Source organism: Somniosus microcephalus, chromosome 3 (assembly GCF_052327205.1).
Source record: "Somniosus microcephalus isolate GS21.2 chromosome 3, FLI_Smic_1.0, whole genome shotgun sequence".
NCBI classification, from domain to species: domain Eukaryota; kingdom Metazoa; phylum Chordata; class Chondrichthyes; order Squaliformes; family Somniosidae; genus Somniosus; species Somniosus microcephalus.
In genome coordinates, this window is record NC_140989.1 from 231,489,558 (window position 1) to 231,513,608 (window position 24,051).

The window sequence follows — 24,051 nt, forward strand, 5'->3', positions numbered from 1 at the left end:
CAGAAGGCTGCCTCAATCAATTCACTTTTAGCTTTTCACTCAGTTAGGCAATGGATGTTTTTTGTCTTTTTGGAAAAAGATTTTAGATTTCTTTATCTGACATCAAAGAGATTCTGGGGATGAATGTTTCAATTCAGAGTCCTCATCGCCACTTCCTTTGTCATCTTTCATGCCTCCTCTCCTGAAGGTGTTGACCCACCCTGGTGCTGTCGTTTCAGAAGTGCAGGGAGACCTTTCGCAACTGGGCAATCTTAATGTGTGAGCATTGGGCTGTTCAACCTAGAGGGGCATCACAGGTGAGGTCGAAACTGTCCTCATCTGACATGCTCATACACACACGTGTAAGCACATGCGCACACACATTTGTTTTTCATCCTGGGAAGGTACCCCTGCACCACCACTTACCTGACCTGAGTTCAGTTAACTCTGCCCAGGCCAGGAGCGATGCTGGGTACCTTTCTCTTTCTATATGGATCGGTACCACACTGGGGCAGTGCATGTACCCACCGAGCCATCATGGGAACCTCTGCCTCCCCCCACCGTTTTATATTGTAACTCATTCCTAACCATGCTCACAGCCGAAGTAACCAATACTCAGTTGTCAATAAACCTCATTTGCCCAGCAACAACCTGCACTTCTACCCACACTGCTCTTTTTTAAAAAAACAAAACAAAATGTGAACAATAACGTTTTGCAAATGTGACAACTCGTGAATGACTAAGATTCAGCTTAAAGCTTGTGCACTCCAGCTGGACCAACACGACAAGAACTATGAAGGAACAGTACAGGAAAGTAAAGAAACTGACAGATAGTAGTTCAGAAGATCAGGAGAGTGATAAGGACTCTGGGAGCAGGCGACTAAGTTGTTTAAAGTTACACAACGTGATCACAAAAGAAGATCACCGAACCATTTGGGTCACCCTCATGATAGCAGGGTCCCCAGTGAAGATGAAATTGGACACAGGATCAGCCCTAACTGTCATGAATTGACGAGACTATGAGCGGCTATTCTCACACATACCCTTAAAGGACACGTCCATTGTATTGAAGACATACACGGGGCAAAAGGTCTACCCCAGAGGAAAAATAAGGGTGCCAGTTGAATATAACGGAAAGGAAACACAGAAACTATACATGTATATACTACGAGATGGAAGACCACCAATATTGGGACGTGAATGGATCCGAAGACTGCAATTGGATTGGCATTCCATTCTGGCACTAACTGTGACTGACAAGAAAGATGATGACGTCGCACCTGGACGTCTGTCACAAATTCTATCTGATGCGGAAGAGGTGATCCAACAAGGACTTGGGACTCTAAAAGGAGTAAAGGCAACCATAAAGAATGAGGATAATGCAACCCCAAAATTTTTCAAGGCCAGACCGGTGCCATACGCGATACGCCCAGCTGTGGAAGCTGAACTGGAGAGTCTGGAGCGTTCGGGGGTGCTGTCTAAGGTGGACTGGAGCAAGTGGGCCACACCCATCATTCCTGTAATGAAGAAAGCATTGAGCAGCACGCCTGGGGAGCCAAGGAAGGTTCACATCTGTGGGGACTTCAAGGTGACTGTGAACCCAGTCCTGCACACAGTACAGTATCCGCTTCCGCGGATAGAAGATATTTTCGCCTCACTATCTGGAGGGAAACGTTTTACAAAGATTGACCTGGCTCAAGCGTATCTACAAATGGAGGTGGAAGAAGCATCTAGGAAATACCTCACGATAAACACTCACAAAGGCCTTTACCAGTACAATCGACTGGTATTTGGGGTAGCATCGGCCCCGGCTATGTGGCAGAGGGCAATGGAACAAGTCCTGCAAGGGATCCCGGGGACCCAGTGTTATTTGGACGACATCCTGGTTACGGGCGAAAATGACAATGAACACCTTGCCAACCTGGAACAGGTGCTCACGAGATTGCAGGAATATGGGCTACGAGCCAACCGTCCCAAATGCGAGTTCTTCAGGAGACAAATCTCGTATTGTGGCCACATGATTGATGAAGGGTTGCATAAGTCGCCAGACAAGATTGAGACTGTAGTCAAGGCTCCAGCACCAGAAAATGTGTCGCAACTGAGGTCGTTCCTCAGGTTGGTGAACTACTACCATAAGTTCTTGCCGAATTTATCTGCAATTCTGCACCCACTGAATGCCCTCCTTCAAACTGGTGTAACATGGAAATGGAGTGATGAGTGTAAGCGTGCCTTTCAGGAATGTAAATGCCTAATCACTTCAAAAGAAGTATTGGCCCACTACAACCCAACACTGCCGATTCGGTTGGCATGTGATGCATCACCTTACGGCATTGGAGCGGTGCTGTCACACAAATTCCGTGACAGTTCAGAGAGGCCAATAGCCTTTGCATCGCACTCGCTAACCTCAGCCGAGCATAACTACGCCCAGATTGACAGGGAGGCCCTCAGCCTGGTGTGGGGGGTGAAGAAGTTCAATCACTATCTGCACGGGCAGAAATTCACCCTACTGACTGATCATCAACCCCTGGTCTCAATTTTTAACCCAAAGAAGGGCGTTCCAGTGATGACGGCGCAACGGCTGCAAAGATGGTCACTTTTTCTAGGGGCACATCAGTATGACATAGAGTACAAGGGTATGAAACAGCATGGCAATGCTGATGGGCTGTCGCGCCTACGGTAGAGGAAGCATCTGCAGTGGACCCTGTTGAGATATTCCATGCGACCATAGTCGAATGTTTGCCTGTTACAAACTCAAGTATTGAGAAGGAGACCCGACACACTCTCGGGTCTATGATTTGACGGTGAAGGGATGGCCAGCATGTGGCGACTCACTGTTGCCAGCATTCTCGCCAAGGAGGGAACAGCTGTCAGTGTGCCGGGGAACCTTGATGTGTGGATCCCAAGTGGTAATTCCACCCAAGTTGAGAGATAGAGTAGTACTCAATGAGCTTCACGAGGGTCATCTGGGAGGGGTAAAAATGAAGAGCCTAGCCAGGGTGTTTGTGTGGTGGCCGGGAATCGATAAAGAAATCGAGGATATGACCAAGAGATGCACAGGATGCCAGAAGGACCAAAACGCTCCACCACAGGCCCCGCAACATCCATGGGAGTGGCCCTCATCTCCATGGCAATGGGTACACATTGATTTCACTGGTCCATTTATGGACTCAATGGGCTAGATTTTCAGTTGCTTGCGCCAGCAGTTAGCGCCTTAAGAGAAGTGATTTTCGGGCGCTATTCGTGTAGCGCCCGGGCGCAGCGCAGTTTGCGCCCCGCCCCAAATTAAGTTGCCCGTTAGCGCCGGCGCAAAGTTTAGCGCCCGCCCGGATGCGCGCGCAGAAAATGACGTCACATCCTCGTGCAACGCCCTTTGGCCGCCCCGAATCCAAACTTCAGTCGGACTGCCCCATTCTGCGGCTGGCGTCCAGAGCGTTTGTAAAATGGAACGCAACACACCCTGGGGAGCGCAAATTAAAGGGCACTCCTCCTGCACTATAAACGGCAGTCTGCATGTGTTGTGTGGAAGGATCCAGTGTGTTGTTGTGAACGGTGTCTCCTCCTCCTCCTCCTCGTCCTCGTCCTCGTCCTCCACATGCACCCTTCCCCTTTAAGAGCTCACTGGCACCAGAGTGTCTGCCGTGCGCTGCGCCCGAGCTCGGGCGCTGCGCTCTGCACCGCCGGCTTAGCGCCTAAAGATAGTAGTGGAACGCCTCTTTTAGCGCTCCACCAACCTCTTAGGGCGAAGCCACTGAATTTCCGGCAACGGGGCGCTACTTTGGGGCGGGCGCTAACTTCGGGCGGGCGCTAAGGTTAGCGCCCCAAAACTGTCTATACTGAAAATCTAGCCCAATGTTTCTAATCGCTGTGGACGTCCATTCGAAATGGCCAGAGGTCATTAAAATATCCTCCACCACCACGGAGAAAACTATTGCAGTCCTAAGGACCATCTTCGCCAGGAATGGGTTGCCAGAACAGATCTGTTCCGACAATGGCCCACAGTTTGTGTCTGAGGATTTCCGGAGGTTCCTGAAGAATAATGGGGTGAAACATTACACATCTGCCCATATCATCCAGCCACAAATGGATTGGCTGAGAGGTTTGTTCAGACCTTTAAAAAGGCCATAAAGGCAATGTATAATGACGACATACCACTGCAACACAAAATGGATAACTTCCTGTTTGCTTACCGGAATGCGACACATGCAGTAACCAACCAAACTCCAGTCGTACTGTTTCTCAACCGGAGACTAAGATGTCGCTTAGATTTGCTCAAACCAAACATAAGACGAGATGTTGAGGATAAGCAGTTCCAGCACATAAATGAGAAGCCAACCAGGAGCTTCAAAATAGGGCAACTAGTCTTGGCCCGCGATTACCGAACAGAAAAATGGCAGCCAGGCACGATATGCACACAGCAGGGACCACTAATGTACACAGTGGACGTTGGAGAGAGCATCGTGAGACGCCATGCTGACCAGATTCTAGAGTCACAGGGACAAGCCAAACCTGTACCACAAGCATGTGCACCTGGTAATGAGCCCGAAGTACGGATTGTGTCTACCTCAGAAGCAGGGGTATTGGAAGCTGACAAACCAACCAATGACAATGAGCCAGAATTGACTCCACCGCCAGAACAGGATACTCGAGAAAGGCGCTATCCAGTCCGGATCAGGAAGCCTCCTCAAAGACTGAACTTATAAATGACTATTTCAGTTGATGTATATATTACTGAGAAAATTGTAATTGTAATTGTATTTAGTTGTTAAATGAATGTTGTGTACTGTTTATCTAAAAGGGGAGGAATTGTTCTGTATGTACCTTTTAAGGGAATAACTGGTCTTAGACTGCAGTACCGGCAGTGACCACCCCTGTATAAAAGGCCCTAGCAGGCTTCTGTAGTTTCAGTTTCAAGCTGCCTCTTGTTCAGTAAAGTACCTGTTAAATTGTTCTCCCGAAGTCCGTGTATTATTGAGGCGCGGACTTTACAATCTCCAAAACCACGGTCAGAGTGACGAGGATGCCCAGCGCAGTAGTGATATGCCCAGGGCGCTACCTGTCTGGCACAGTACAAGATGTTCAAGTAAACATGTGCCCTGTTGTTGACCGAGGGGGGAGTCACACGTATAGGAGTCCAGAAATCAGATGGGGGTCATATTGCCATAGATGAGATTGCCTTTAATATATTGGGTGCAGAAGCTACAGGGTACAGTCATGTTGTGAACTAGTAATCCAGAGAATGTGAGCTCTTGAGAAATGAGACAGTTTGAGAATTTGAATTCAGTTTTTAAAAAATATATAAAAATCTGGAAATAAAGCTGGTATCTGTAAAAGTGACCATAAAGCTGTTGGAGTTTTGTTAAAAATCCAGCTGGTTCACTAATGTCCTTTAGGGAAGGAAGCCTGCAGTCCTTACCCGGTCTGGCCTATGAGTGACTCCAATCCCACACCAATGTGGTTGACTCTTAACTGCCCTAACAAGCCACTCGGTTGGATCAACTTCCTCTTTCGTATGGTTGTAACAAAGCAAATCAAATATCAATATCTAAGTCAGATATCCAGGCCAAAGCTTCCGGTGTAACAGCGTGGATATCTTGTAGGCTGCCTGTGAATTTCCTCTGAGGGCAGTGCTCAATGAGGTGCTCCAGGGTCTGATTAGGAGCTCCACAGTCGTATGATGGGGATGCTTTAATCTTCCATCTATGGAGAAGGCGGCAGCATCTACCATGACCGGTTCTGAGGCAGTTGATGGTTGTCCACTGTTTGCGAGGGCGGTTTGATCCTTCAGGTTCTACTGTGGGGTCTTCTATAAGGAATCCATTCCGTATGTCTCAGTTCTTTCAAGCAGTTCGCCATCGGTCATCAAGGCTGAGGGGAAATCACTGAAGGGCTTCGGTGATGGTCCAAAATAACCACCTAGATTTGAGATGGATTGGTGGTAGGTTGTTCAAGTCTGCCTGGATTGGCATGTCCTTGCTGGTGTAACGGTTGTACTCTCTGGAGACTGCATATTCGCGGCGTAGGTGTGATATTTGCAAGCATGGACAGCCAAGGTGTTGGTGTCGATAAAAGTGTAATGGTGATTTTCATAAATCTCATCATCGAGAAACTACCTATGAAATAACACTGGACAGCCAGCTGGTGGCGCCGTCCAAGGAGTATAAATACTCTGGCGTTGGCCCCAGCTATCCAGGGACATTTTGTAAAGACAAGGAGCTAGTGGATACAACTAGACTTCCATGTTCAGAAATAAGTTGATTAAAGCCTTGCTTTATGCTCAAACCAAGTGTATAGTGAGTTTTATTACGTCAATTTAATCAACTTAATATCGACTCCACACTTTGGGTGATTTCGGGAACAGCCAGCTACGACTCGAACTGTAGAAGGGAACTCAGACAAGTAATCGATCCATCATGGAGAAACTACTCGGCCCCGCCCGCCTTGACCTGGACCCGAATTCACTTATAGCTGCTAAGGTATGGAAACACTGGTATTGTACTTTTAGCAACTTCCTCGGTGTGTGGTGAAAATGTTCCTGATAAATTAGAAATTCTTGCTAATTACATATCCCCTCATGTGTTTGATTATATCGAAGACTGTGTAGACTATGACGCCGCTATCCAAATATTACAGCAGCTATATGTCAAGTCCCCAAATGAATTTTTTTTTTGCATCTACTGGCCACAACTCGACAACAACCCGGGGAATCACTTGACTAATTCCTTCAGAAACTTTGCAGGCTCAGCAAGGATTGTAATCTTAAAGCTGTCACAGCTGAGCAGTACCAGGAGGAGTTAATTTGTGATTCCTTTATTAATGGGATTGCGTCTCCCTTCATACGTCAGCGTCTGTTGGAGAATAAAACCCTCAAGCGACAGGCTGCCTATGACCAGGCATGTTCTCTGGAATTAGCAAAGAGGAATGCAGACACCTATCTTTTACCATGTGCACGGGCTGCTGCTATCTCTTTTAGTGACTCTTTCAATAGGCCTCGGGCAGAAGCCCTCACGGATGACAACTCCACCCCGGCTGATGACAACCCTACCCTAGAAACCTACACTGATGAAGACCCCGCCCTAGCAACATCTTGGCAATCTGGAAGGAAGTGTTTCTTCTGTGGAAGAGCGTTCCATTATAGGAAATGTTGTCCTCGTAACGCAACCTGCAATCATTGCAACAAGAAAGGTCACTTTTCTAAGGTATGCCAGTCAAGAGCCGCTGTTAGTAAGAAAGGCCACTTTTCTAAGGTATACCAGTCGAGAGCTACTGTTAGTTTTGCAGTTACTATCTATAAAACTGCTCCTCCCCCAAGAACCGCTACTAAGGTTACACCTGTCTAGGATAAAACTGCCCCGCCTCCTATCACAGCTGTTTTTCCCCAAAGTTTGTCCCATGCAGTCACGAAGGTTTCGATAAATGGACACATTTTGAGTGCACTAATCGACTCGTGCAGCTCTGACAGCTTCATTAGTGAGCGGGCTGTCAGTAAGTTAAAACTGCGTATTTACCCCTCGGACAGGGAAATTGCAATGGCTCTGACGACACTGACCATCAATTCTTCTGCCTTTTGTCTTGTCGACCTTATTCTCAATGGCCGCACTTATTTCTCCACCCGGCTCGGGGTGCTCAAAAACCTATGCAGTGATGTGCTCCTGGGACAGGATTTCCAGAAACAACACAAAAGACTCACTTTCGAGTTTGGAGGGTCAAAGCCGGAGCATACTATTTCCAATGTACCGTTTTGTGCGCTTTTGGCAGCTTTGCTCAACGAGCCCTCCTTGTTTGCCAATCTCTCACCTTCTAGCTGACGGTATCATTGAGCTATGTTCATCTTCCTGGTGGGCTCAAGTTGTCATTGTTAAAAATCGTCTGAAGCAACACAAGAAACGTCTTTGCATCGATTACTCGCAAACTATTAACCAGTATACCGACCTGGATGCCTACCCACTACCATGCATGGATGACATGGTCAATAACCTTGCCAACTACAAGGTATTTTCAACTTTTGATTTAAAGAGCGCATATCATCAAGTACCATTAAAGGACTCTGACAAAAATGTATATGGCCTTTGAGGCCAATGGTCGGCTTTACCAGTTTTGTCGCCTTCCATTTGGGGTCACTAATGGGGTGGCCGTCTTTCAATGGGCAATGAATAGCCTAGTCAAACAGGAGAACTTAACGGACACTTTTCCATATCTAGATAATATCACCATTGCTGGTCATAACCAGAAGGAGCATGATGCCAATCTCCAGAAATTTTTTGACGTTCTCCATCGTCGCAACTTAACCTTAAATGAGTCCAAATCTGTGTAATCGGTACCATCAGTCAACATCCTTGGCTACTGGGTGGGCAACGGTGTCATCAAACCGGATCCGGAGCGACTTCGTCCGCTTCAGGAGCTCCCTCCCCCTATGAATCTCGGCTCTCTTCGTCGGGCACTCGGCATGTTCGCCTATTATGCGAAATGGATACCCCACTTCTCTGATAAGATCCAGACCCTGCTTCACGCAAAGTCATTTCCATTGGAGGCAACGGCTATTTCAGCTTTCAACCTCCTCAAGCGACAACTGGAAGAAGCCACGCTTCGTTCCATTGATGAAAGTCTTCCTTTCGTGGTCGAGTGCGATGCATCGGATGTGGCGCTGTCTGCCAACTTGAATCAAGGTGGTCGACCCATTGCATTTCTGTCCAGAACTTTGTAGGGTAGCGAGCTCCATTATCATCCTGTTGAGAAGGAGGCTACGGCCATCATCAAAGCTGTACGTAAATGGAGTCATTTTCTCGCTTGTCGCCATTTCACAGTTATAACCGATCAGCGCTCTGTGGCCTTTATGCTGGATAACCAGAAATGCACTAAAATCAAGAATAACAAAATACAACTCTGGAGGATGGAATTGGCTGCCTTTGGATACACCATACATTATCGACCCGGCAAAGAGAATGTAGTCCCGGATACCCTCACGCGGGCATTCTGCTCTTCTATGTCAGCTTCGACTCTGGCGGATCTTCATACTGACTTATGCCATCCTGGCATTACCCGTTTGTGCAACCTAAAAATCTCCCATTTTCTACGGAAGATGTGAAAAGAATGTGCTACTCCTGTAAAATTTGTGCGGAGTTAAAACCGCAATTCTTCCATCCATCGGATGGCTCGCTCATACACGCTATGCAGCCTATGCAGCGACTCAGCATTGACTTTAAAGGGCCATTGTCTTCCTCAATGCAGAACACCTAGTTACTGACTATGGTGGACGAATATTCACGCTTTCCCTTTGCTTTCCCCTGTCCCAATATGCTTACTTCCACAGTGATCAAATGCCTTGATCAAGTCTTTTCCCTTTGCGGTATGGCCAATTTCATCCACTCTGATCGGGGTCCCTCCTTCATGTCAAGCGAACTGAAAAGTTATCTCTCCCAACGGGGAATCGCCACAAGTAAAATGACACCGTACCATCCCATCGGTAACGGACAGGTTGAGAGATACAATGCTATCGTTTGGAACGCTGTTCGTCTTGCGCTGAGGTCACGCAATCTACCAGACCAGCAGTGGGAAATGATGCTCCCTGACGCGTTGCATTCTATCAGGTCTCTCCTTTCTACTTCTACCAATGTCACACTTCATGAGCGATTCTTCAGCTTCCAGCGTCGCTCCACCCATGGTACATCTCTACCGTCATGATTGGCAGCTCCTGGCCCCGTGCTGCTCCGAAGGTTCGTCCGATCATCAAAAAATGATCTTCCAGTCGACGAGGTAGTACTTACAGACGTCAACCCCACGTGCGGTACCCGGATGGCCGGGAGTCCACCGTCTCGCTCCGGGACCTGGCTTCCTGTCCGGCTGGTTCCGCGGACCCGACTGATGGAGGGATCCGCGGGGATGAGGCCGACTCTCTGTGCTCCCCTGAGTATGATGCCCTACCTGGGACATCGAGGGATCTGGCGGCTGCCCCGCCGGATCCGCTCGGGGAGCTGAGCGCTCCCTATGGGATGGCCACACCGGGCCAGGACGCTGGTCAATCTCCGGCTAACCAACGGGACGAAGCCAGTTCTGCACCTGTGGGGACCCGCACCCGGAGTCACGATCTCCCCAGCCTCCCTCGGGTTGATCAGAGCAACACTGGCCCTGTCGATCCACCGGCACGGATCAAGCGGCTCAGGGACCAAGACACGGTCCGGGGAGACGTGCCTTCTGGCCATAAACAAAAATCTAAAAGACTGCGACTATTCGTGGTTCGCCTAATCCATTAAGAGGAAGTCGTCGGATTTCCAAATCTTTTAGGTAGGAAGAATGTCAGAAATCTCATCATCGAGGAACTACCTATGAAATAACACTGGACGGCCAGCTGGTGGCGCCGTCCAAGGAGTATAAATACTCAGGCGTTGGACCCAGCTTGCCAGGTACATTTTGTAAAGGCAAGGAGCTAGTGGATACAACTAGACCTCCATGTTCAGAAATAAGTTGATTAAAGCCTTGCTTTATGCTCAAACCAAGTGCATAGTGAGTTTCATTACGTCAGTGATGATCCTCATAGTAGAATTCAGCTGGACATCAACGGATTTGACATGAGGACTTGATAGCCATGCCAGAGAGCAGTGCTCCGCAGTAGAGTAGACCAGGGCAAGTGCTGTTGTACGGAGGGTTTGAGCATCTGCTCCCCATGTGGATCTGGCGAGTTTCTGGATCAAGTTGACCCTACTCTTTAGTTTCTTCCCAAGTTTCTGGAGATGTTGTCTATATGACAGGGTATGATCAAGCGTGACTCCTAAATAGGAGGGGATTTTGGCATGGTTTACCTCTACGTCGGAAAAGGAAACTTTCAAAGCTTGGCTTGCTTGATGGGTGTTGAGGCGACAGTCTTTTGCAGGTTTGGCCGAAGTCGCCATTGGCAAATGTAGGCCTCCGTCCTCTGTAAATCACTGGTCAGGGTCTCCTCGGTGATGGACAGATTCATGTTTTGCGTGGCCAAGGCAATGTCATCAGTGTATACAAACTTGAGGGACTGTATTTTGGGCAGGTTATTGGTGTAAATGTTGAATAACATGGGTTCCAGGACAGAACCCTATGGGAGTCTGTTGTTCAATGTCCTATATCTGCTCTTCTGGGTGCCAGAGTACACACGGAAGTGTCGGCTGCTTAGCATGGAGTTGAGAAGATGGATCGTTGTTCTGCAGGGTAAAATGGTGGAGAGCTTTGAAAAGCAGTCCGTGCTTCCATACAGTGTCAACAGGTCCACGAGTGCTATGGCGGTCTTGAGCTGACGCTGGAAGCCTGCTTCAATGTGAGTTGTTAAAGCTACCACTTGGGCGCAGCAGTTATGTTGGCTGCGAAAGCCCGCTTGCTCCTTAGGAATGGTTGGCTGTATGATGGGGGTGAGTTTGTGGAGTAGTAGCCTCTCCAGCACTTTATAACAAGTGCAAAGTAAGGAGATCGGGCGGTAGCTGGAGGCTTCACAAGCATTCTTCCCCTGCTTCAGGTGGACAATTATTTTAGTCTCCCTCCAAATAGGTGGAATTTTACCAGTTGCTAGTACATCAGAGAAGGTGGTCAACCATCTCTTTGCTTTGGATCCCAGTGCTTTTAGGAATTCTGTGTAAACACCATCTGGACCAGCTGCTTTTCCAGATTTGGTTGTCGACACGGCTGCATTTAGTTCGTCCAAGGTGAATGGATCAGACATAGTTGACGATCTTGGTGCCACCATCAAGTTTGTTGAAAGCTGCCGCTTCAGCTGGCATTGAAATTCTTTGTCCACCAGAGCCTTTGATGTTTGTATCAAGTGGGATGCAATGACGTCCGCTCTGATGGTCGTCCTGTGTTTATAGGCGGGGTTTGCCCTGTCAAGTTGACTGAGCAGGGCCCATGCTTTCCTGTTCGAGTGAGTTAAGTTAATCTTCTCCACAAGGTTCCTCCACCTTTCCTGTCTTGCCAAGTTCAAGGACTCCAGCATTGTGGTGGCTGGGTTCTTTTTCAGCGAATACTCCTGGTAGACAGCCACACTTTCTTTCGTCCAACAAGGAATATATGTCTTTCTAAACCCCCGAGGTATACTGCGTTTTGCGGCAGCTTTAATAATTCATATAAATCTGTTGAAGGCATTGGTGGTTGGTGGAATCCACCTGATGTTGGTGTCAACTGACCTTTGGAAGGTTTCCCAGTCTGCTTTTTTGAAGCTCCATCGTGGTTCCAGTGTTGATGTAATGACAGGAATTTCGATGCAAACGTTGATGATTGACGGCCTGTGCTGACTGTTGGGAAATCATCAAGAATGGTTCTGGAGGCGATGATTGGGTTTCCTTTGTTGTCCTTAGAGAATTGTATCAACTGCTAACATGCAGTTCAAGAAGGCGGCTTACCATCACCTCGGGGCAACTAGGGATGGGCAATAAATGCTGGCCTTGCCAGTGGTGCCCACATCCTGAGGATTAAGTTTGTAAAAAAAAAAGTAAGATATCGTTGACTAACGCCTGATGCTGTCGAGCTTGTGCATATCACTGTCGGCTGCTAGATGCTGTGAACTGAGTATGGTGTGTATGTAAAATTGCATTAGGCTTGCATTTAATGAAAGGATGCATGATTTGGTTAGGATCTCAGATATGCACAGACAGTGCACACCTCCTGTGTGGTAGGTGTGTGAGCACTGCAAGTACAGTCACTTAAAATTCTGTGTTGCCTCCTCTCAGACAGGGTGTGCAGGCCAATTGAAAACACATTTTCTGGCTTGGCTCCCACCCCTGGTATTGGGTTCCAGTGTGTTCCAGACGCTGATGAGTTGAGCTCGATTGTAGTAAGTTCCCCCTGAAACTGTTTTGTAAACACAGGGAGACCTTACTTGGGAATGGTTTGTTATGTTTGGATAATTAACCACTGACAACCAGATTTTGAAGTGCTTACACTAAGGACCTAGAATTGCCAGCTTTGACTGTACCTGTGGAGAGAAACCTGTTTAATGCATGTCCCGAGTGAGATCTCCATTCAGAGACAGAGATCGTTATGACTCACTCGGTTTTATTATTTCCACTGGTATCCCTGTGAAAGTAAGGCTCTCCTGCTTAAAGGGAAACCCTGCCTGGAGGGCCAAACTGAGGAACTCTCCACTGTTTTTATAATTGTGTAATGTGGATGAAGGGCCAATGCACATAGTGCAGGAAAGCACAGGATTTGAAAAGAGCAGGGGGGGGGGTGAGGACGAGGCCAATCGGGAGTTGGCGGTGAGGTGATGCCAAGGTTGGGTTTTAAAAGCCAGCCAGGAAAAGGGATGGCTGAGGACCACAGATCTGAGGTTGGGCAACCAATCTCTTTGTTTATAAATTTGGGTTTTCAAGGCAGGTGGATCTGACAGCTTCCCACTGGGGTTAGCGTTGGCTGTGTGCGATCTGCGTGTAGGGAACTGGTGGCGCCAACTCCTCCAAGGCCAGCGTAAAATTAGCTTTAGAGGCAGGAAGATGAGTCCCGATTTCAACACACCGAGGAGCAAGAGGGTGTAAAAGAAAGAAACTGAATTTCTATAGCGCCTTTCACATCTTCTGGACCTCCCAAATTGCTTCACAGCCAATTAAGTACTTTTGAAGTGTAGCCACTGTTGTAATATAGGAAACTCTGCAGCCAGTTTACTCACAGCAAAGGTCCCACAAACAGCAAAGTGATAATGACCAGATAATCTGTTTTAGTAATGTTGGTTGAGGGATAAATATGGGCAGGACACGGGAGATAACTCCCCTGCTTTTCCTCAAAATGGGATCTTGTCTATCACCTGAGTGGGCAGAAGGGGTCTCGGTTTAAGGTCTCATCCGAAAGACGGCACCTCCGACAAAGCAGCGCTCCATCAGTACTGCACAGAAGTGTCTGGATTTTGTGCTCATGTCTCAGGAGTGGGACTTGAACCCACGACTTTCTGACCCCGAGGTGGGAATGCCACCACTGAGTCAGGCCACATTTGCTGTCTGATGAATCTTGGTCACATTATTCATGACTGGAGTGCTGTGTGGGAATTCTTACAGGAGATTAGACTCACTAAATCGAGCTTCTACCAGGGGCTTTCAGTTTGAAAGTGGTCGACTATTCATGAGCATCCCGGAGTCGTGAGGTATCAGTGTTTGGTGTAAGCCTGTAGATGGATGTGCCAATCTAGGAAACTAAAAGGATGAGCAACATGTTCAAAGAACACAATTTACAGTCTCAAAATGGTTGACGGGTCAAGCACACAATCCTAGCCCCGATGTAGACTTTTCAAAGCACGAAGGCGAGGTGTCAGACTCGGCGTTCAGTGGGAATGGAGCCACTCTAACTTAAGTCGCAGATACACCCGACGGTAATTCTACAATCCTACGCTCCTGCCAGGGAGCTACACTGACTGGGTGTGAAAATTGGTGCAACTGTGATGAAATATTCATCATCATCACTGCCTGTGACTGAGATCGGTTTCAGTGTCATTTCCCTTCCCCCAGACCTCATTGTATTGTGTACTGGAATGTGCTGTATTGTATACTGGAATGTGCTGTGTGTAGGGCTCCGCCCATACCTGGCCCCGTTTGTAGGCTGGCTCAGTCTGGCCTCAGTCCCCAGAAGGAAGACATCACTCTCTTTTGCGTGTTACGTTCTAAGTTAATAAAAGCCTTGTTTTTGTTCTGCTAACTTCGAGTCTCGGAATTATTGAGGCACATCAATTTTATTAACTTATTTTTCAACACTATGGATCAACTCCTGAAACCCGAACGTTTGGATTTGGATCAACATGCTCCGGACGCATCAGCACGCTTCGGACACTGGTTTGAGTGTATGGAATTCTTCCTGGACAATTCCGCAGCAGTCAAAGACGCTACGGACGCTGTGAGGATGAGACTCGGAATTCTGCGGAATTGGGTAAGCCACCGGGTTTACCCCCTCGTCCAAGACGCCGAGACGTACCTGGCCGCCTGCGACATCTTAAAGGCGCATTAGCAGCAGCCTACGAATGAGGTGTATGCTAGGCACCTGCTCGCTACCCGCGCACAGCGACCTGGGGAATCGGTGGAGGAGTTCCTAAGCACCCTGAAAATGCTTGGCAAAGACTGCAAGTGCCGAGATGTAAAAGCCGCAGTGTACACTGACGAGCTTGTTCGCGATGCCTTCATCACAGGCCTCAGCTCCACTTACATCCGGCAAAGACTGCTGGAAAAAACGGGGTTGGACCTGAAACAGGCTGCGGACACCGCGCGATCCCTGGATGTGGCCCAGAGAAACTCGGACGCCTACTCTTCAGCCCGCGCCGTCCACGCCGCCACGTGTGCACCGAGGGCGCCGCCATCTTGGAAGGCATCTTCCCCGCCCGACACCGGCTGGGCCCCGCTCTCCCCCCAGAAGCCCTACGACAGCCGCGACGCGTCAGGGACCCAACTGCTACTTCTGCGGGCAGCCAAAGCACACCAGAAACCTGTGCCCGGCGAAAGGCACCACCTGCTTTAAGTGCGGTAAGAAGGGGCACTTCGGGAAGGTGTGCAGAGGGAACCCCGCCGGAAAACCAACCGCCGGAAAACCCGCCACCGCCGCGTGTGCGCCGTGGGAGCGGCCATCTTGGACGCCATCTTGTGAGCAGACAGCGTGGACGCCATCTTGTATAGATCAGGGCCCTACAGTGGCATCGGTCACAGTGGACCAGACCAGGCCGCACCCGCTATCCAGATCAATGGTGGACATCGAGGTAAACGGGTGCCGGGTTAAATGCTTAATTGACAGTGGAAGCACGGAGAGCTTTATCCACCCAGAACTGGCACAACAACTCTCCCTAAAGGTGGTCCCTACTCAGGGTACCATCTCTATGGCTGACAAAACCCAGACATCGACCATTCTGGGTTACTGCACGGTACAATTGTGCGTTAACGGAACTGTATATGATTTTAAAGTATTAATCATGAAGAACCTATGTGCGAGCGTGATCTTGGGCCTGGATTTCCAGTGCAACCACCAAAGCATCACGCTCAAGTACGGTGGGTCCCAGCCGCCCCTCACAGTGTGCGGTCTGGCTACCCTGAAGGTAAAGCCGCCTTCGCTATTCGCGAACCTTACCCCTAACTGCCGGCCAATAGCGACCAAAAGCAGGAGGTACAGCTGGGAGGACAGGCGGTTTATCGCGACCGAGGTAGACAGGCTCCTGAAAGAGCGCATTATTGAACGCAGCAACAGCCCGTGGCGCGCCCAAGTGGTAGTGGTAAGGGGTAGCGAGAAGAAACGGATGGTGATCGACTATAGTCAAACGATCAACAGGTACACCCTACTAGACGCCTACCCGCTACCCCGCATATCAGAAATGGTGAACCAAATCGCCCAATACCGGGTGTTCTCCACCATCGACCTCAAGTCAGCGTACCACCAGCTCCCTATCAGACCAGAGGACCGCCCGTACACCGCCTTCGAGGCGAACGGACGCCTCTACCAATTCCTCAGAGTCCCCTTTGGGGTGACGAATGGGGTCTCGGTCTTCCAGAGGGAGATGGACCGCATGGTCGATGACCACCACTTGCAGGCAACCTTCCCCTACCTCGACAACGTCACCATCTGCGGCCACAATCAGCAGGATCACGACTCGAACCTTGAGAGGTTCCTGGAAACCGCACAAAAACTCAACCTCACCTACAACGAGGACAAGTGCGTTTACAACACCACGCGCCTCTGCATACTAGGCAGCGTGGTGGAGAATGGGGAAATCGGACCAGACCCCGACCGATTGCGCCTCCTACAGGAGCTGCCCCTGCCCAACACTCCCAAAGCCCTGAAAAGGTGCCTGGGGTTATTTTCTTATTATTCCCAATGGGTCCCCAACTACTCCGACAAAGCCCGCCCCCTCTTGAAAGCATCCTCTTTCCCGCTCTCTGCTGAGGCCCACGCCGCCTTCAAAAGCATTAAGCAGGATATTGAGCGGGCCACGCTACAGGCAGTGGACGAGAACACTCCATTTCAAGTGGAAAGTGATGCGTCTGACTTGGCCTTGGCGGCCACCCTCAACCAGGCGGGGCGGCCCGTAGCTTTCTTCTCGAGGACCCTCCAAGGGCCCGAGATCAGACACTCCTCCGTGGAAAAGGAGGCCCAAGCCATCGTGGAGGCAGTGCGCCACTGGCGCCACTACCTAGCCGGCAAACGCTTCACCCTACTTACCGACCAGCGGTCGGTAGCGTTTATGTTCAATAATAAACAGAGGGGGAAGATTAAAAATGATAAGATTCTTAGGTGGCGGATCGAGCTCTCCACCTTCGAGTACGACATCATTTACCGGCCAGGGGCCCTTAACGAATCCCCTGACGCCCTCTCACGAGGGATGTGTGCCAGCGCCACCGGGGATCGGCTACAGATCCTCCACAACGACCTCTGCCACCCAGGGGTCACGCGGCTGTTCCACTTCATAAAGTCCCGTAACTTACCCTACTCAATTGAGGAAATTCGGTCCCTGACCAGGAACTGCCGCACTTGCGCTGAGTGCAAGCCTCAGTTCTACCGCCCAGATAGAGCCCACTTAATCAAAGCTACACGGCCCTTTGAGCGGCTCAGCTTAGATTTCAAGGGCCCCCTCCCGTCCGTCGACCGCAATGTTTACTTCCTGAACATTGTGGACGAATACTCCCGGTTCCCTTTCGCCTTCCCCTGCCCAGACATGACCAGCGCCACGGTCATTAAATGCCTCAACAGCCTGTTCTGCCTGTTCGGTATGCCGAGCTACATCCATACAGATAGGGGGGCGTCCTTCATGAGTGAAGAGCTACGCCAGTACATGCTGCCCAAGGGGATCGCCACGAGCCGTACCACCAGCTACAACCCCCAGGGTAACGGCCAAGTGGAGCGAGAGAACGGGACAGAATGGAAAGCAGTCACTCTAGCTCTAAGGACCAAGGGCCTCCCTATCTCCCGCTGGCAGGAAGTCCTCTCGGATGTGCTCCATTCGATACGGTCGCTATTGTGTACGGCCACTAATACCACGCCTCATGAACGAATGTTTGTCTTTCCCCGGAAATCCACCTCGGGCGTATCCATGCCGTCATGGCTCTCCACCCCAGGTCCGGTACTCGTGCGAAGGCATGTGAGGGGCCACAAGACGGACCCTCTCGTGGAGCCAGTACACCTACTCCACGCCAACCCCCAATACGCATATGTCTGGCACGCCGATGGAAGGGAGGACACCGTGTCCATAAAAGACGTCGCCCCAGCCGGCATCGACAACAACCACGGCAATAGCGGCAACGACGATCACAGCAACTCTTACCCACCCACTACTCTTTCATCACCCCCGGAAGAACACCGACCAACGGCACCCCCACCAACTACCCCTTCAACAACCCTGGCGGCACCCCCCGGCAGAGACCCAGGAGGCTACCGGGGACACCCAGCCAACACCCGCGGCACCGCAACAGCCACGTCGGTCGCAGAGGACTATCAAACCCCCGAACAGACTAAATCTATAGAAGGGGTGAATGTGATGAAATATTCATCATCATCACTGCCTGTGACTGAGATCGGTTTCAGTGTCATTTCCCTTCCCCCAGACCTCATTGTATTGTGTACTGGAATGTGCTGTGTGTAGGGCTCCGCCCATACCTGGCCCCATTTGTAGGCTGGCTCAGTCTGGCCTCAGTCCCCAGAAGGAAGACATCACTCTCTTTTACGTGTTACGTTCTAAGTTAATAAAAGCCTTGTTTTTGTTCTGCTAACTTCGAGTCTCGGAATTATTGAGGCACATCAGCAACAATGGCCCAATCTCTGACCTGTGCTCCCCTCACGCGTGGCTTCTTCACTGGGAGTGTCGAATCACCCCGATTCTTCGATCACTTTTATTGCAAGGGCGGGGGAAACCCCTTGGGTACAGTTTGTGGCGGTAATCAAGTTAGAAATTTCTGGGGGCAGGTGAGGGCTGAGGTCACTCGGTTCATTTTCCAGGAGGATCTGAGGCACGCACCCTGACCCAGAGAAATTAGGCTTTTGGTGCATTTTTCCAGCATTTTGGAGCCGAACGTAAACCAAAAGTAATTTCTTCTGCAGGTATTCTAGACACTTTCAATATGAAAACAAAACCAACTGTTAAGGACCTAAATACAACGTTACAGGATGAGGTTGATGCCTCCTATTAAATGAAATACACTCGGAGTTTTGCTACTTGCCCCTGGGGCTAAAACTGATGTCAGGGTTCGGCTGCCCATGATAGAAACCGCCCTGTTTGCTGCCATTGATGTCCGCTGGCGTGGGGAGGGGGGTTGCGGTATCTGATGCTCACTGACCATTTCCAGTGACCCTTGGCGCCCAGTGTGAATGTCAGGTGATGTGATCGGACTTGGCTTTGACGGGCTCCACGGTGGAATAGCCTACTGACTTTGCCGTCCGAAGTTCGCACTCGCCGCAGACCTGTAGCCCAGCAAGGAATCGCCAGCTACAAGAGAGGGAGGGCGGAAGGGGGGGAAAACACTGCCATGTGTGTACCCATGCAGTGTGTACCTATGTGGAGTTGGGATTATAAGCTCGGATCACCATCTGTGTACAAAAAGCAAAAGGTTGTTCCCAGGACATGTGACCTTCTGCTAATTATGTTGGGGTGGGGAGCTCGGCTGCGTATCCAGGCAACTCGAAGGGAAGCAGCAGCAGGGATGTTATCTGGTGCCACTCGGGATTGCTCTTTAACCAATTCCACTTTGCTGTCAGTTTAATGCACAGCTGAGCACCGGTAAAACATCTGAGGATGTCCTGGCTACAGGCTGTGAATCACACTCTCTCTACAGCGTAGTTCAGCACCGTGAGGTTCTCCTCGTAGCTTAGCATTCGGAGTACAGGAATCAGCCTTCTCCGAACCCACCCCTGTAGCTCAATGGCCTATTGGCAGTAGGGATACAGCAGAGAAGGAGGCCATTGTGGCTGTGCCGGCTCTTTGAATGATCTATCCAATTAGTCCCACTCCCCCGCTCTTTCCCCATAGCCCTGCAAAGCTTTCCCCTTCAAGTATTTATCCAATTCCCTTTTGAAAGTACTACTGAATCTGCTTCCACCGCCCTTTCAAGCAGTGCATTCCACATCATAACAACTCGCTGAGTAAAAAAATGTTTTCCTCGTGTCGCCTCTAGTTCTATTGCCAATTCCCTTAAATCCGTGTCCTCTGGTTACCGACGCTTCTGCCAGTGGAAACAGTGTCTCCTCATTTACTCATCAAAACCTTTCATGATTTTGACACCTCTATTAAATCTCCCCTTAGCCTTCTCTGCTCTAAGGAAAACAACCCCAGCTTCTCTTGTCTCTCCATCTAACTGAAGTTCCATATCAAATGCAGCCTTTCAATAAGGTGTACAGGGGTAAAGTAACTTGTAATCAAATGCGTTTGCGATATTTTGAATAAGTAAATGTGTCTTGAATTTAAGATGCACCTTATCGCATCAAAACGGCCCCAATTGCGTCACACAGTGACCGTGACTGTTCATGTTGGCAAATGCAAAAGTTATTCAGCTCTTAAAAAGGTTCCACAAACAGCAATGAAATAAATGACCTGTTAATCTGTTTTGGTTGAAGGAGAAATGTTGGCCAGGACACTAGGTGAACTCCCTGCTCTTCAAAGAGTGCCATGGGATCTTTAACATCACTGAACCCCTCAGTTTAAAGTCTCCACCAAAGGACTGCCCTCAAAGCACAACAGTACAGAGCTCCCTCGGTACTGTACTGCAAAGTCAGCTTTGATTCTCTCCTCTCAGACCTGGGAATGGGCTTTAAACCCACAATCTTCTGACTCAAGAGTTGAGAGTGGTACCGATCGAGCAAAACTGACTCATTTGAATAGCTTTCTTGGTAACCATCATCACACTCGATACTTTGGAGAATTTCATTGAATAGTGGCATATTCACATCTCAGTCCTTTTCAATATTGGTAAAAAGAATATCTGCCCATTAAGAACTTGTAGGAAATGGAAACCGTCAGTAGACCCACAGGCCTTTTTCTCAGATTTCAGTGCTCCATACCTTTGCACATTCCTCAATCCTTTTTCTCCAAAAACATTACCTCTTGAACCCATTCGCACTATCTGGGTCACTGGATTTCCCTGTTAATTTATTCCACAACTCTATCACACTTTGGGTGGAAAAGCCCTGCCCCATTTCCCTCCTTACTCCTAACCTCCTCATTTTTACCTTGTGCCCCCTGCTATTCGAACCCATCACCACAGCGAACAATTTGGATCTAAGTTCTTAATTAACTTCATTACCTTCAAGACATCAATTAGGTTACATCAAAGTCTCCTCTGTTCCAACAAGTGCAAGGGCAACCTCCTTGACCTTGACTCATAACTTCAATTCCTGATACTTTAAATCATTTTGGTTGCCCCTCTCTGTGCCCTCTGAAGAGCAATAATATACTTCCCCAGCTAAGGTGACTAGAATGGCAACATCACGCCACATGTGGTCTGAACATCACATTACAGCAGCAACCTCTCCACCTCTTCTTTTAAAGAGCTTCCTTAAAACCATAGCAAAATACTGCAGATGCTGGAAATCCAAAATAACAACAGAAGGTGCTGGAAAAACTCAGCAGGCCAGGCAACATCCGTGGAGAGAGAAATAGAGTCAACATTTCAGGTCGAAACCCTTCTTCAGAACTGAGGGAAAAAAAGGCAGGAAATGAAACAGATTAAAAGGTCAGTTTGTGGGGCTGGGAAATGGGGGAGGGGATGAAAGAACAAAAGCGAAGTGAAGAGACATTAAGAGGTATTCAAGACGAGACGAGATGGTAATAGGAAAGGTGAAGAGACAAAAGATGGCTCTAGATGAAGTGTAAAACAACCCACCTCTTTGACCAAGCTTTTGATGACCCCTCCGAATATCTACTTCTGTGGCTCAGCGTTGTTGTTTTTCTCTGATTACGATTTTGTGAAGTGCCTTGGGACATTTCTCTGCACCGAAGGTGCTCTATCAATGCAAGATGTTGTATTGTTACTAAGCTTGTTTAGTGTATTAGTACTGATACGCTCATTTACTAAGGAAATATCACACTTTTAACCAGTGTTCTTTAGTGTCGAAGAATGCTTTTAATGAATAATCACATTATTTCAACTCCTGCGATCACTAGTGCCGCATCTGTCCCCACTTTTCTTTTAGCCTACTGTTGTACACTTCAAACTGCTCTCACTAGGTGCAACTTGATTTTGGAAGGACAGAGTGAATTATTGTCCTGCTGTGCATCTAAGCCGAATGGCTTACTCTTGCAACTATTTCTTATGTTCCAGTCTAAAAATCACACATTGTCAACATTACACCACTGTCAACTGTGGGTCAGCCATGGCTCAGCGGTTAGCACTCTTGCCTCTGAATCAGAAGGTTGTGGGTTCAAGTCACCTCAGAGACTTGAGCACAAAATCTAGGCTGACGCTGCAGTGCAGTTCTGAGGGAGCGCTGCACTGTCGGAGGTGCCGTCTTTTTGAAAGAGACGTTAAACCGAGGCCCCATCTACTTGCTCATGTGGACATAAAAGATATCACGGCAATATTAAACGAACAGGGGAGTTTTCCCAGTGTCCTTATCAATATTTATCCCTCAACCAACATCTCTAAAACAGATTATCTGCTCATTATCACACTGCTGTTGTGCGAGCTTGCTGTGCGCAAATTGTCTGCTGCGTTTCCTACATTACAACAGTGACTACACTGCAAAAGTACGTCATTGACTGTAAAGTGCTTTGGGACGTTCTGTGGTAATGAAAGGCACTATATAAATGCAAGTTCTGTCTTTATTTACACCACACAGGAGATGATTGGATAGGGGCCGCATATTTTGCTGCCATTACTAATCTAGCGTGTAAAATGATTGTTTTTTTTGTATTTTCTTGCAGGGCTTTTTGATAACTGCTCTTATTCACTCAGTGAGAAGGGCTGGATGATTGGCATTCAATCAGTAGAATATTCTGGAAGGAAGGATCCCCGTTTCTTCTTCTCCCTCCGTACAGACCGAGCTAGGAAAGCCACCACGGTCTTTGCCCACCACCGTTACCATGCCAACGCCTGGACGTACATGGCTGCCTCTTATGATGGTCAGCAGATGATGCTGTACGTGAACGGAGCCAGAGTTGGGGCCAGCACCGGACAGTTGGGGGATCTGCACAGCGCGTTTATGAGCTCCTGCCGGACATTACTGATTGGTGGGGACAGCTCTGAGGTTGGGCACAGTTTCCGTGGTTACCTGGCCAGCTTCACCCTCTGGAAAACTGCAAAGTCTCAAGAAGATTTAATGAAGAATTATCGTCAAAACATACAGGGGAAAGATTCCTTCTTGGTCTTTAATGCAGATTTCTCTAAGATGGAAGAGCAATGGATACCAGATAAGGACAGTCATTATCCCACCTGGGACATTGTGCTTCTACCAGAGCCCGAGCTGGCATCTCCTTTCATCCCTACGCCATGTGGACTGACAGTTTGCGACAATATTGACGTCATCAAGAACTACAACAGTTACTGGCCACTGAGGGGTGAAAAGCTGATCCGCTACAGAGTGATCAACGTTCATGATGACAAGCGGCAAAACCCCACGGTTACAAAGCAGCAGATCGAGCTCCAGCACCAGGCGTTGAACAGGGCCTTCAGCAGGTACAACATAACATGGGAACTCACCGTCACCGAGGTCCTCAACACCACCATTCGGAACCGAATCATTCTGGTCAACTGTGAGAAGAGCAAGATCGGGAATGACCACTGCGACCCCGAGTGCGACCACCCCTTGACGGGGTATGACGGAGGGGACTGCCGCTTCCTGGGGAGGTGCTATGTTTGGAAGAGGAGGGATGGGATCTGTAACATGGAATGCAATAATTTCCTGGATGACTTTGATGATGGTGACTGCTGCGATCCCACGATTACAGATGTGAGGAAAACTTGTTTTGACCCAGACTCTCCAGAAAGGTAGGAATCACTTATTTTGTTTTGGTAAGTGTTTTTGTTGAATTGAGCGCATATCACACTTCAACATTGTCAGTGTTGGGGATTGCAACATGTTCATATATTCAGCATTAAGTACAGGTAGACTATCCTTTATCCGTACTTCTGAAAACCGAAAACCTCTGAAAACCAAAAGTTTTTTTGTGGAGCGTAAGTCATG

General features: G+C 48.8%; 1 protein-coding gene across 1 annotated transcript in view; it reads left to right on the top strand.

The window, feature by feature from the left end:
* The window catches only part of pappa2 (pappalysin 2), a 514,150-nt gene that overhangs the window by 54,722 nt on the left and 435,377 nt on the right, over nt 1-24,051 (top strand). The window contains exon 2 of the mRNA XM_085977999.1: nt 22,793-23,855. Within this exon, the coding sequence (XP_085834125.1) occupies nt 22,793-23,855 (1,063 nt within the window). The remainder of the gene's footprint in view (nt 1-22,792; nt 23,856-24,051) is intronic.